Source organism: Charadrius vociferus, unplaced genomic scaffold (genome assembly GCF_000708025.1).
Source record: "Charadrius vociferus isolate BGI_N301 unplaced genomic scaffold, ASM70802v2 scaffold93, whole genome shotgun sequence".
NCBI lineage: Eukaryota > Metazoa > Chordata > Aves > Charadriiformes > Charadriidae > Charadrius > Charadrius vociferus.
This window is the reverse complement of record NW_009647838.1, coordinates 1725797-1739811: the sequence shown is the minus strand read 5'-3', so window position 1 is coordinate 1739811 and position 14015 is coordinate 1725797. Positions and strand designations below refer to the sequence as shown.

At 50.1% G+C, this 14015-nt stretch overlaps 1 protein-coding gene across 1 annotated transcript; it reads right to left on the bottom strand.

Moving 5' to 3' along the window:
* Positions 1-576: 576 nt before the first annotated feature.
* On the bottom strand, positions 577-8897 carry ALOX5AP (arachidonate 5-lipoxygenase-activating protein). The gene is made up of 5 exons (XM_009882838.1): positions 8766-8897; positions 3974-4073; positions 2663-2733; positions 1635-1716; positions 577-1041 (listed from the first exon to the last, which is right to left on the bottom strand). Exons 1-5 carry the CDS (start codon positions 8833-8835, stop codon positions 879-881), a joined length of 486 nt encoding a protein of 161 aa, XP_009881140.1. The 5' UTR covers positions 8836-8897; the 3' UTR covers positions 577-878.
* Positions 8898-14015: the final 5118 nt, after the last annotated feature.

The following is a 14015-nucleotide window of genomic DNA, read 5'->3' as shown; positions in this document are numbered from 1 at the left end:
AAAATTGAACTTGCTAATAGAGAGGGAGTTGTTAAACTCGCGTCCCTGCGAGGCCGTGCCCAGGGCGATTAGCAGCTCGCACAAAGAGCCTGGTGCTGCTCCCCACACTCCGCTCACCGGCCAGCTGCTGAGCTGCGGAGCATTGGGATCACGCACCAGGCAAAGAAGACGGGAGCAGATTTCGTCCTTTTAGACTGTTTTATTAAACAAAGCCAAGCAAAACAAAACCAATCCCGCCGTCAATACACCAGCTCCTCACTTACGCAAGACCCCTTTCCACAGCTCTGGGAGAACAAAAAGGCTGAAGTGTAAATGAGATCAGTGTCGGGAGCGTTACGCACATGAATATTTATCAAGGAAGACCAGACAGGGACCAATTTGCTGCCTTCCTGCAGCAGCGGGAGCTCGGTCATCAACAAGTGGGAGGGAAAGGGTAGGTGAAAAGGCTGGTCCATGCCTTTGCGTGGGCAGGGGCGTGCGGGATGCTGGTGAAAGGCTGTGCCTGTGTGGGAGCCATCAGTCAGGAATGATGCCGACAGGTTCCTGGGCTTTGGGACAAAAGCTAAGTACAGTACAGTTATGAAGGAAGCATACAATGTCTCTTCCAGTCATGCAATCAGCTTGCAAGCTGCAGTTTAGGGAAAAAAACTCTAAAGAATTAACTGGAAGTTGTTACCATTCCTTGGGCGTGCTCAGGGCTCACGATAAATCTTTTTCCTGAAGGAAAAAGCAAGGTTAAATCAAACTACAAAGCCCATCAAGCACGAGATTTACAGCAATCTAAAAGGGTTAAGGGTTCATTTCTTAAACAGTTGAATTATGGCTGCTTCTGGGTATCGATATATTAAGCACGCTGACCCGCTCAGTGCTGCGGGGAGCTAGGGGATGAGCAGCAATGGAGAGATTGCGCTGGTTATCGTTTTTATGTGCATTTCAAAGTCACTTCCAAAAAAGAAGATGAGATAGTAGTTGAGTATTCCAGCCACGGACATGAGGAACAGGAACAAAATGATGCGCTTTCCAAACAAGTAACCGGGAGTGCTGAGGAGACAGGAAGGGGGGAAAGCAATTCATTAATGTACGTCACCTCACGCGAGACATCCTCAGACTTCAGACTTTGCTGTTGAGACCAGCTGAAAGACCTCATGGGCTGAGATGGAGGGGGCAAATTTCTGCTCTGTCTTGCATTGCAAGGTAGCTGCGAGCTCTTAAATGCCATTTTCGGGATCCATTTGGGTCTGGATTTAGCCTCCTGGGCTCAGCGTAGGCTGCTGCTTACCAAAGTGGCTATTCAGAGGGCTTGTATGTCTTCTCAGCCACCACAGGCTGTGGGACAACCTTGTTCCACGTGTGTGCAATGAGCTTTATTAATATAAAAAGATGATCTTGTGCAAACAGCGGCACAAACACGCAAACGTGTGTTTGCAGAAGTTGTGAGCAGGAGATGCTGAAGCAGCCAATCTGTTCCTGCATTTCCCCTGACCCCAGTGCCTCTGCACCTCCCCACTCTCCCACACCTCCTCCCGGGCACCCAAAAGATTGGGGCTTTCCCGCGCTACCCTGTGCAAGCAGCCATCGCAGGCAGCACTGCTGCCAGAGCCCAGATTTTTTAAAGAGGCTCTGCAAGTCCTTACCTCTGAGTCCTTTCCCCAAGGTAGCCCACAAAGTACTTCTGCCTCACAAACAAGTACATCAGGCCAGCAAAGGCGGCAGGAGCTGAGTAAAGGGTAGAACAAAGCGTTAGAGGCACCAGCACAGGTCTCTCTGTACGTACTGTCCCCACCTGGTGCCCCGGGCTGGAGCGGGGAACAGGAACCTGCAGCCTTGGGCTATGGGATGAGCACTGGAAGCAGGACAGAGACCTTTGTATGGGAAAAAGAGCACTTGCCCTCACACCAGCTTTTCTGAAGGCTTTGTGGGTATAATGCTGCCCACAGCCGTGCCCACTGCAGAAATGCGGTGCAGGTGATGCTGAGCTCAGGAAGGAGGGTGCTGACTCGGGCACTGCTTTCACCATCAATAAAAGGCAGCTGATAGATGCACTTCTCTGGGAAGAGGTAGAGAAACGTACTATGGTCCAATACTCATTTCTGAGGACATAAAAAGAGCTTTCCCCCTTTTCCCCCTAATTCCAGCTTTCCCCACACCTTCAGGCAACAGCCCTTCTGGTCAGAAAACTCCTCTCTTCCAGAAAGAATAGCCACAGACTCCAGGAAAGTACTCAACTTAAGAAAAACTCAAATGGCACTAAAAGGGATCATATTTAGAAATGCAGGTAAATATTCCTGGGCTGCCCTCAGCACTGCAAAGGCAATTTGATGAAATGAGCGCATTTCAAGTCCCGGGGGTGAATAAGGCAGCATCCAGCTTCCAGGCACTAAACCCTCCACCCAAAACAGAGGTATCTCATCCATAATGCCTATATGGGAAATGTCCCTGGCCAGACTGTCCAGACTCACATCTGGGAACACGTCTGTTGGCATCAACTGTGCCAGGGAGCATGATGCTAATTAAACAGCATGGGTAGCTGAAGAACAGCTGGGTGAGACTGGTCCCTGCACTGCGGGGGAATTCCGTCCCTGGGAGGGTAACCTCCAAAATGCTCACCATCCCTTGCTGAAAGCGGTGCGAGGTTGAAGAGGGGAAAAAAACGGTGCGTTACCTTGGCTGCAGAGAAGACCAGCACACCACAGCACGGCCAGAAACGTAGGGTACGCGTGTCCGCAGTTCTGGCTAGAAAGGAATTTGTCAGAGAGAAGTCAGAACACGGAGGAAATAGGAGCAAAATCAACGTGTTTCACCAGCAAAGGATGGCGGGGGGGTGAATGTGGGCTGCACTATAGCCGCTGAGGGTGGGCTTTTACCCCAGAGCGGTGGGAGGTCCCTGACCTGCCTGCGGCAGGCAGGTGCCGGGGGCGGGGCGGGGTTTTTTCACGGGGGCTGCCTCACCCGCGGGTCTGCTTCCCGGTTTCCTGGCCGGGATAAAGGATGCCTTTGTCACGCCTAAAGAGGAAAACAAACTGCCCCACACACATGCCTGGCACCTGTGGAAGCCGCTTCCCTCCTCTAACCTGTTTGATCATGGCATGTGTATAATAGATGCTGTGTGCTTTATTGGCTTGGAAAATCCTTGTAATGAAGTCATATTAATCAAGTTATTGGCATTGAAAGCTGCATGAAAATAACAAAGGGAGAATCGCACCGCAAATAGGAGTGGCTCACAGAGTTAACATGTGTCATTGCAGGGGAACAGGAATGATTTCCAGCTGCCTCCTTCAGCCGGGAATGCTCTCCGAGGGGGAAGCACTCTGCCCTTGGCAGCAGTTGTACACCTGTGAAGGGCAGCACTTGGACATCACACCCGGTTTCAAGCACAGCATCGGTCCTTCACAGGTAATAAAAAAATATTTTATGTTCTTTTCTCTTCTTGGTTGGAATTAATTTTCCCCTCTGCTCTGCTCTCTCTGAAGGGATGTCAAAGACGAGAGGTACGGATGTGGCAGAGAAGCGGAGAGCCATGTGCCGAGGGAGCTGCCCAGGGACCAAGGGGTCTGTACGAGCTCTGCCACCGACCTGCTCCTCAGCAAGCTGGCATCTCTCCGCTGGCTCTTTCCTTTTGAGCTCAGTGCCCTTGGGACCCCGGCTGGGCTCGTACCACACTGCCAGCGTTACCTACTGCCGGGTGAACGAGTTCCCAAATGAAGGGACACAATACACATAAGGGCTGCAAGTCCAATACAAATAGAGCACCCGGTGTCCAGAAAGGAGATGGGTTCACCAGCAAACATACTGGAGAACTGCAGGTCTACACATCACAGCAATGCACGCAGCAGTGGGACTGCAGAGTAAAGCCTTCATCTGAGGGCATTTGGGACCCACCTCTGGACCCTAAAAGGGTTTGGATTAAACCCTAACCAAGAGAGGGACAAGCACCGCTCTGCCCCCACCGGCTCCTCAGGACTTGCCTACTCACTTGGCAGTGTAAACGCGGTCGAAGGCAGAAGATCCCGGCCGCTGGAACCCCTTGCCATTGCAGTGTTTGCTTTCATGCTCCAGTTTGCTAGCAAAAAAGGCTGTTAAAAAAACAGAGTATTCGATCTGAGATCTGAGATGGAATCTGGAGATACTGTAGAAGCTGGGCTTTGCGAGCTCAGCTCTGTTCTCATGAGCATCCAGGCTGGACGGCAGGAGAGGACACGGGCGCGTGGAGGTGCAGGATGTGGACAGCACGCTCGCCCTGTCACCGCAGCATAACCAAATCTGTGCAAGGGCACAGCACGATGTCACCTCAGACACCCCGCCGTGTTTGTATGTGACAGAGAGCAGGCACTCGCCTCTGAGCCCTGCTTCATCCCCGCACTGCACTTCTGGCAGCCCGCACCTCTGCCTGCTGCAGAAGTACAGCCCGGACCCTGTCCTTTGTGCCCCCAGTGGGGAAAAAAGCTTTCTAGACAAAGCTGCCAAACCCAATTCTCACTCTCTAATAGAGCAGGGAGACAAGGGAGTCTCTTCTCTTTCAGTAATACCCATTTGCCAAACCAGGGACATCCTGCAGGGCTGCTTCATTTTCCAGAAATGCCCACTGAGAATCTGGTCCTGATAGCTGGTGGCTATGTGTCCGCATTATGTTTTATCCTCCTTTTAAGCAACAGTGTTGTGCCAGAGTGTTAGCGGCTGCAAAAATGCAGCACCTCAAGATAATGTATCATGTGGCTGACAAACACATTTTATCTGATGACACTAAACCAGAGACCATCAATCATGTGTCTAAATGCACCAGACAGAGCCCTGACAGGCTACAAGCTGCAAGCTTTGTACTGTCGTGCATCGCATCTCGGTGTGCCCGAATCACTCGATGGTTTAGAATATTAGCCAGATACATATTAAAGATAACTCATCAGGAGAGGCGTTGGTATAACAATAGAAGTGTAACTTGATAAGCTGCAGGATTTAATCCCTGGAATCTGAAGAGTTACCTCTTTTTTTCCCCCTCACTGATGCTGTAAGTAGGTCTTTTGTACTTCCACTGCCTTCGCTAAAAGCTACTGAATTTTTTGCCTTCCAATATCAAGTGATTCCCTGGGTACATCCAGCCTTTCTCCGGAAAAACCTGCAGTGCTTTAAGCCAGCATCCCCACTCTGAGCCAGGCTGCAGACCCTCCCACTGCCACCGGCTCAGTACACTGGCCGGCTACTGGAGGACCTGGCCCTGGGGGAACCAGAGCAGATAGCACAGCCACCAAGAACTCCCAGCATCTCCATCTGCATGCCACCCCAGCCTTTGGCATGGGGCTATTAACCTGCCTGTGGTGTCTGAGAGTTGAAGAGGACTAGGTTGGACAGCAATTTTTTGTACAGTGCAAAGCTGCTGTGTTGGGAAACCACTTCCTGCAGGTCTGGGACTGCATGGGCTCACTGGGATATGTAGCATGCCTCCTCCCTTCCTTCTAGCACGTACGTGAAACCACTAGAAGATGCCACAGCTTCAGAGAAAGCCAAGAGTAAACTATATATATCTCCCTCTCTGCTGCCGCAGGTGCTGCCACTTCCCAGTTGCCAGTGTGTTGCTGGAGAGAAGCTCCATGATGCCAAGAGTCATCAGGCTGAACACAGACATGTCCAAAATGACAGTGGTCACTGAGGACAAGAACTCGGAAGTGCTGGTGGTGACACTCCTGGTGCCCAGTCTCTGGGATCAGGGCTGGGCAGGCATGGGGGTGCTGGGTCTCCTGGCAAGGATCTGGCTGTGAAGGTCCAGGCATCTGTCCTGGAAGCTGTTGCCATCTCCAACATGGTGTATGAATCCTTGGACAACAGACTAGGCATTAGGGCAAAGGACAGAGGTAGGGTTATCATGTACGCCCGCACCATGGATGAGGAGCAGGCTTTGTCTCACCTCACTTCAGAGACATTGAGAAGTGTTAGGGAGATGGATATTTTCCTTCTGTAAACAGTGGATGACAGAGAGAAACAGAGGAAATGCACCTCCAGAGGTCAATCCACCCCTCAGCTACTGGCATGAGAGAAACCACCCCACTGAAGTGCTGATCTTTCTCCATTGACTCAAGAAAGAGCTTAGACAACCACCACACATAAGATGTCCACCTATTCATTACAGAAAATGACTGGGTCGATTACCTCCAACCCACTGCAGCGACTGTATTTCCTCAGGACCACGTGGACCACCAAGGTGAGGGCAGTGAATCAGAAGGGAACCCAGCATGTCATCATCATATGGAGAGGCAGAGCCTCCTGCTTCAAGTGAGCTTTTCACCCTGGAAGTGGTTCCCCAGTTCTGTGGCTCCTTAGCCCTGTCAACCTGACACACCTTGCAGGGTCCCAAAATCTCCCCAGAAGGAAGGCCAAGAGGTGGGTCCCAGATGCCTGAGGCTCAGCCAGGCTGAAGGCCTGCAAAGGACTGGAGCAGAGCTGACAGATCACATCCAAGGGTGGCCCTCACTGTAGGTCTGCGCTCACATCTCAGCAGCATTGGGATCCTGTTAGCCTGGCACTGGGAAAATGGGAGACCATAGCGTGAAGCAGCTTGCAACACCATGGTTAATATTTCCTGCTCTGTACCCTGAACCTCAAGGCAAGAAGGTGGTTTCACAAGCCAGCATGAGATGACTGAGTGGAGCAGGGCTGTAGCTGAGGGGGTTTAATTCAGCTCAGCTGCAGCAGGAGATGACGCCCTGAGGCTCCAGGGCTGCAGAGGCTGCCCTGAGCCTGAACCACTGCAGTCCCACTCTGGTCAAGTTAATGTACAAGACTTCAGTTCAAGCCTCGTTGTTTCACAAGTTAATGCAACAGAAACCACACGCTGATGGTCCAACCTAGCGAGTGCTGGCAAACCTGCAGGTTACCCCTTCTTTCCCTTGACTTCGCTTTGCTTCCTCCACCCTGATGTGCTCAGCAATGACCACTGATTTGCCCTGAAAGCTGCTGACTTTCAACATCTCCCTGATGCAAGAAGAAAACCTAAAGCTGCATGTGTGGCTCCGTGGCATCCGGCCGCATGAGTCACTCTGTAGGATACGGAGATTCCCGACACGAACAAGGTAACAGTAAATGGACAACATGACAGTGAATGGACGTCAGACTGGGGCAGCACCACAGCCCACCTCCAGCTTTGGGAATAACAGCATTCACCCAAAATGTTTTCTAATCCTGCAGAAGAGAATATAAACCCTAATTTACATGGTACTGGCTTCACGTACTTAAAGACAATGAAGCAGATGCCCAAGAGCTTTGCTGAACCAGAGCCACAGCAAGAGTTCAGCATAACTGATATCCCTTGCCAAGCATTTCTACTGCCTTAGGTATTGCATTTGTTGCAGGACTGCGTATCAGTCTGGTCTTCCCAAACAGAAAGCCTGTGAGGAGGAAATCAAATGACGCAAAGTCTGAAATCGTGGCTTAGGGCTGTGTGCCACTATTGCTTGGCACACTAAGTCCCTTGCAAAGCGCCGTGTGGCCTGTTGGGTCAATAATCTCACAGACAGATTTCCATGAGATGAAAGTGCATGTCAGGCTGGAAGGCAAATGCTCGAGTTTCAGAGTGAGAGGAAAAAGCTGTATATAAAGTCATCTGGTTAAATAGCAAGAAACATATATTTGACACACTTCTTTTTAATTGCGGCACGTGCTCTGACCTCAATGTGTCGTGTTCTGGTGACATCATACCCTGTACATTTACCAGAAAACAGTATTGGGCTAAACGATATGGCATTTAGTGCCTGTGTCGAAACCAAACCAGTCTGCGTCTCTTTTTTTTCTTGCTCTGTGGCAGCCGGCCTTATGCTGAGGCTCTCACCACTTCCCCTCCCTGCAGCAGCCCAAGAATAGCCCATTTCCTTGGACTGAACATGGGGTTTGTGCTCAGTGGGAAACTCCCATTCATACTGAGAAGCCTTCACAGAAGATTTCTAGCACTTGCATCAGCCCCCCATCCCACTGCTGACTCCTTCAACCTGGGCAATCTCAGCGCGGCTGCAGCAAAGCTCACTGCCCTCTCTGTATTCTGGGCAGAATTTCCTGATAAAATGATGAAGTGTTTGTAAGAGATGATGATCGAGTTAAAAACAGATTTGCACAAGCAAGAAGCCTGTTGGTTTATTTAAAAAATCTTGAAGAATAGTAGGGGCTACAGAGATCTGAACAAGAGCTAAAAAAGGAAACTTCCCCATTGCAGGAAATGCGCAGTGTTCTTGGGACTGCAGTTTACTGAGATTAGTTGGACGGTAGGACTTGGAGATGCAGGAAAACCGGAGAGCTGCCTGCCCACAAATAACCCGGACAGACTCCTCTGGTGAGTCGGTGCAGCTTTGTCCCCTTCGCTCATCTCTTAGCGAAGGTCTGACCCATCACAGCCCCCCCAGCGTCCCTGGACCCTGCCCACGGCAGCAGGGGTCTGGCTGGAGAGCAGCTCTGGCTGCCCACATTACTTGAGCCAGGAAAGGAGGTCTCAGTCCTCAAATCGAAATCAATATTGCCACAGGGTACCTCAGAATATTAGTCATTTCATTAGCTGACACATGTATAACAAACTCACTCTAGAATATCAGAGTAGGACCATGCAACCGCCAAGGTACTGCAACAACGGCATGCAAAATTTTATGCTTAGAAGATTAAAGCCAAAGTCACGTCTCAGCAGATACACATTTATAACCAGAGATTATCTATCCAACGATCAGATCAGCATACATCATCCTGAACTTTTCTCAGCTCCCTTTTAACCCTTAAATAAATGCTTATTTTCATCTTACCGTTCTGGACAACACTTATCAAGGTGACGATGGCGAGCAGGACAACACTTCCCAGGGTTTCCTGGTCCATTTTGTGAGCGGGCTGTCAGGGTGGACGGTGCAGCCTCAGCGGCAGCTCAGCCCTACAAGCACAGAAGGAGGAAGTGAAGGTCTTTCTTATCTTGAATAGCGAAACATTTCCTATGGCTTCACAGGAGAGTGGCAGCACCCAGCACCCAGGCGCCTGTCAGAGCAACACAGCCACAGGCTCACTCGCTCCCTCACTCACTCATCATATACAGATGAAGCTCAGAGAAACAAGAGGTTATATGTCTGTGATCTAAGAGGATATATAATGTGGAAAGCTATCTGTTGCCCTTCCTGCACAGGAGCGAAACAGCACCCTTGATATCTAAAGTACGCCTGAGCGTTTGGCTAGCTGTGTGGAACAGCGGGAAGTAGCTGGGAGGAGAAATGATGTTGGCGAGTCTCAGTAACACTGCTGTTTTCAGACGTGGGCCCTCCCTGGTGACATCTCCATCAGCCTCGCCAGTGAGGAGACCCCAAGTCTCAAGCAAAAGCCCCTGATCCATCTGGCACATCTGAACAGGCAGTACCCAAATGCTGTGAGCATCGCAGGTGGGCACAGAAATACATCTTTCCTTACCAGGGATGGATCCTGCATCCTTCCCCCTACAAATAACTCCCTGGAAGACACTGACAGCATTTTACAGGCTCAGACTTCACAGTTGTACCCCAATTTTTGTAGTCGAAGCCCAATACGGCTGAACACAACTGCTGCAGCATGTTCACGCTTTGGCTTTGACGCTGTGCTGGAGATGGCAGAGAAGCACAGGCTGCTGTGTTGGATAGCTGCAGAAGAGTCCCACAGCTTCTGTCAGATCACTGGAAAGCATCCTCACCCAAAGCGCACATCATTTGCCAACAGTAACCGCTCTGCACCCTTTTGCCCATATTTTGATGGGGAAAAGCCTTATGAAAAATCCTTACCTTTAGTAGGGATTTAACACTAACAAAAGGAATATTTTCACTGGACTGAGCCCTGGACAACTTTTGCCCCATGTGTCTGTCTGTCTGTACTCCGCCACAGGTTATCCAGAAGGTCTGTGCATGCCGCCCAGCATTCACACCACGGCTGGATAACTGGTTTCCCCTCGCTGGATGGGACGCAGCCTGGTAGGAGTTCCCAGCAGGTGCCAAGCTGCGAAATCCATTTGTTCAATGGGGACACATTTACTTACAACAGTGTTTTTATCCAGTCTCTCTATCATGCAAATTATTATTATCTGTACTATCAGATATGGAAAACTCTCAGGTACTTTGGGTACAAGCAAATATATAGAAATATACTGGCTGAGAGGCAGCAAGTTGTGACCTTCTGTTAATTTAATAAAAGGCTGTCTTTCTGGGAAACTTTCTTATAGTCCACCCAGACACAACTGTGTGAGCAGCAAGACCATAAATAGTATCTGGATTGAAACTGGGCCTTTTATTAGGCCAAATGTTTTTATTAGGACTGAAGTTCTCTTTTTTCCCCCCCAAAATGGCCTTTTCTTGGTTTAGCATCAAAGTTTATGTTTTGTGGTCTACTGAGCACAAGATCATAGCTGGTATTTAAGGATGGTATTTAATGCTAAGCTGCTACTAATCTCCTGAGGAGGAAAACCCATCACCTAAAAGCGGTTACGGAATTAAGTCAAAAGAGGTATATTGTCCAAGAGGAGACCAGTGCTGTGACTGTGAAGAAAGGACCTGTGCGTGGACAGGGGCCGGCAGGAGGGAGCTGCTGCCGGGAGAGGACGAAGGAGACAGCACAGGTCCTCAGGGCATCTGCAGCAAGACAACTCCCAGCCCTCCTCCCACAGCAGGCACTAATCCTTCTTTTCCTTCTGCCTGTTTTACACCAGTGTAAACCTACCAGGCAGCTTGCAGCTTGCTTCTGATTTACAAGGAGCAGTAGAAGGAGACAAGACCACTCTGAGAGAGTAACCCTCCAACTCGCCCCCACTTTCAAAGACTTCCAAAGGTGGCTTCAAATGGAGTCTCACGTTAAAGGCAGTAAGAATCGTGTTGATAAGGTTTGAAATTGCTATGATGCAAAAAAATAACACAGGCTTTCCTGCCACTTAGTGCCTCTCACCTCATCCTTATCCCCACTTTGTTCTTCTGCTCTGCCCCTTCCCATTGCCGCCTGTTCCCTGGCACCGCTCGGCACCGCACGACCCGCCGGCACCACCAACGCTTCCCTGGAAACCCAGCCCGTTACTTCCCCTTGCTGGGGCTCGCTCCAAAGCCATCCCTCACATATGCGTGGAGAAAAACAGGCATTCACCCTCCTCCCTGAAAAAAAAAAAAAAACCAAAAAAAAACCCCCAAAAAACAGACCAAAACAAAACACCATGACATCAACTCCAGGGGCTTGCTAAACTGATTTCTGAGTGTGCTGTACCCGTGAGAATCTGTTTGGTACAGCTGCCTCAAAATAAGAACTGCAGGTTTTTTCTTTTTTTTTTTTTTTTTTAAGTGCAACATCACCCTGAAGACTCTGCTTAAGGAAAAGCAGAGGAAATCAAGGGGGTATGACAGTGGCTGAAGAAGAAGTCCCGTCCCCTTACTGCAGCAGAACAACACTGTTGTAAATATAGTCAGACAGACCAGGAACCCCCCCGGGGGGGGATATTATCCTTTTGTACCCTTGGCACTGGAATAGCTGCAGGATGGAAGGAGGTTCTGGCAATTTCTTTTTTCAATTTGGGGGATTGCCTTGGCAAAGGAGGGCTAAGGTGGAGCTGAAATGACTCTGTAAACAGCTTCTGCTGTATCTACAGGTTAAATTGTTCTCTCCCCTTAAACCTAAACATCTGGGTGGCTCTCGCCTCCCCTTCTTTTGCGGGATACTCACAGGATCGCTGTCAGGATCAGGCAAAGTTGGTACCACCTGAAAGCACTGACTTCCTGGGAGAAAGACCGGTGTAAAACACATCCATCATATCCCACTTGGCCATTTGAAATAGGGGATTTTCTCAAGTACGCAAAGAAAAAAAAAAAAAAAGAGGGGATGAGGGGGATGGAGACACCTTGGGGCACATCCGCTGTAACTCCCCGTTGGGGTCAGTGCTCTCCAGGCACAAGTAATTCTGCGCTCCAGCAGCTGCTGTCAGACCCCGGCCCTTCTGCTTGCTGCATCGCTGTTTGACATCCGCACCGCCCTGTCTGAGAAAGATAACCTTGACACGGGAGAGCCACGAAGCTCATGAAAATGTGCAAAGCCGGCGAGCTTTGCCAGTTGCGCTGCGAGGCTTCCCGCCCGTTAATCTCCTCCTCAGGAAATCTTGAACAGCCAGTCAAAATAATCCTTTCAGAGAACTGCTTTCATACAGAAGAGGAAAGGACTGGGGATACAGATCTATAAATATCTTTTGGGATGTTCATCTCTCCTCTCGTGCACTCTGCTAAGCACTCTGCTGCAGGGACTCCAATGAAAGTGTGCGTCCTAGTAAAATAAAAGCTGTTCCCGTGAAGTTCCTATATATAAATGTCAAGCGACACACAGCCATCATGCTTTACCATAAATGAAATGGGACAAAAGCCCCTTGGACTGGTTGGTTAATATCGGCACCGTGCTTTGCAAACATAAAGCACCACAGAACCACCAAATATACAGTACGTATACATGTGTGTACGTGACTACCTGCCATCACGTCAGCTTGCTTCAGCATCGCATCCTTTCCGAAGCCTGACAATACCCCAAAGGAGAGCATGAACAGAGCGGGAAACGTGAAGAAAAGGGCAACGCTCCATTTTTTTAAATGCTGTCTTCATTTTGCATGGCCAAGAGAATGACACCGTGGGAGTAGTCAGAGTGCCACCTCGAAAACCCCTCCTTCTCCTCATTTCCCAGACTTCATCCTTTTAATTATTGTCTCCATATTCCATTTATCCAAACTCAGCACAAAACACAGCACTTGAAGACAGAGCCCGTAGACCCTCCGTCATCGTGTGTCCCCCCCACCTCCGGTGCAGCCTCCTCCTCATCCTCCATGTCTCACCCACTGCTCTCCCGAGTAAAATTTGCCTTTTTGCACAAGCGCTGTGCCGCTGACATCACTGTGGCTGCGCTTCACCCTCGGCTCCGTTTCTGCAGCCCCGTATAACCGCATTTGTGGACCGGGGCTCGCCTTCCCCAGCATGGTTGGTTGAGTTTATCTTTCCTAAATTTCAGTGGGTTGAGCCTGGACCGTTGCTGCAATGTAGTGACACCAATTTGAATCCGAGCCCCTCCGCCGGGATGCTGGAAACCCACCTCTGACCTGAACACATCTGCAGATTTGGTGTTTGCCTGCAGGAGACTGGAGAATTGAGTGGGTCCCGGGACAGCCCCTTCTGAGGCCTTTTTGGCAAAGCCCCCTGATTTCCCAGGGACATATTGATTAGCGGGGTTTGAGCAATGCCGAAGGAGCAGCAGAGCCACCTCGTAAGGATTTCCTCTCTCTTGTCTCTCCCTCCCTTGCTCCCAAGAAGCAGCTTCTCAGCAGCCCTTGTGATACCATGTGGTGTCAATGTGGTGGCCTCCCGACAGCCCTGGTAAGCAGCCACCCTGTTGCAGGAGGAAATTCACAGAATCACAGAAGGACTGAGGTTGAAAGGCACCTCTGGAGGTCATCTGGTCCAACCCCCTGCTCAAGCAGAGCCACCTAGAGCCGGTTGCCTAGGGCCATGTCCAGATGGCTTTTGAACTTATCCAAGGATGGAAACTCCACAACTTCCCTTGGCGACCTGTGCCAGTGCTCGATCACCCGCACAGTGAAAAAGTGTTTCCTGATGTTCAGGGTGAACCTTCTGTGTTTCAGTTTGTGCCCATTGCTTCTGGTCCTGTCACTGGGTACCACTGAAGAGAGCCTGGCTGCATCATTTTTGCACCCTCGCCCCAGGTATTTATACACATTGATGAGATCCTCCTGAGCCTTCTCTTCTCCAGGCTGAACAGTCCCAGCTCTCTCAGCATGTCCTCATAGGAGAGATGCTTCAATCCCTTCATCATCTTTGTGGTCCTTCACTGGACTGTCTCCAGTATATCCTGGTCTCTCTTGTGCTGGGGACCCCAGAACTGAACCAACCTGACCTGTGCCGAGTAGAGGGGAAGGATCATCTCCCTTGACCTGCTGGCACCACTTCTCCTAATGCAGCCCAGGATAACATTCGCTGCCTTTGCTGCAATGGCACGTTGCTGGCTTATGTTCAACACGGTGT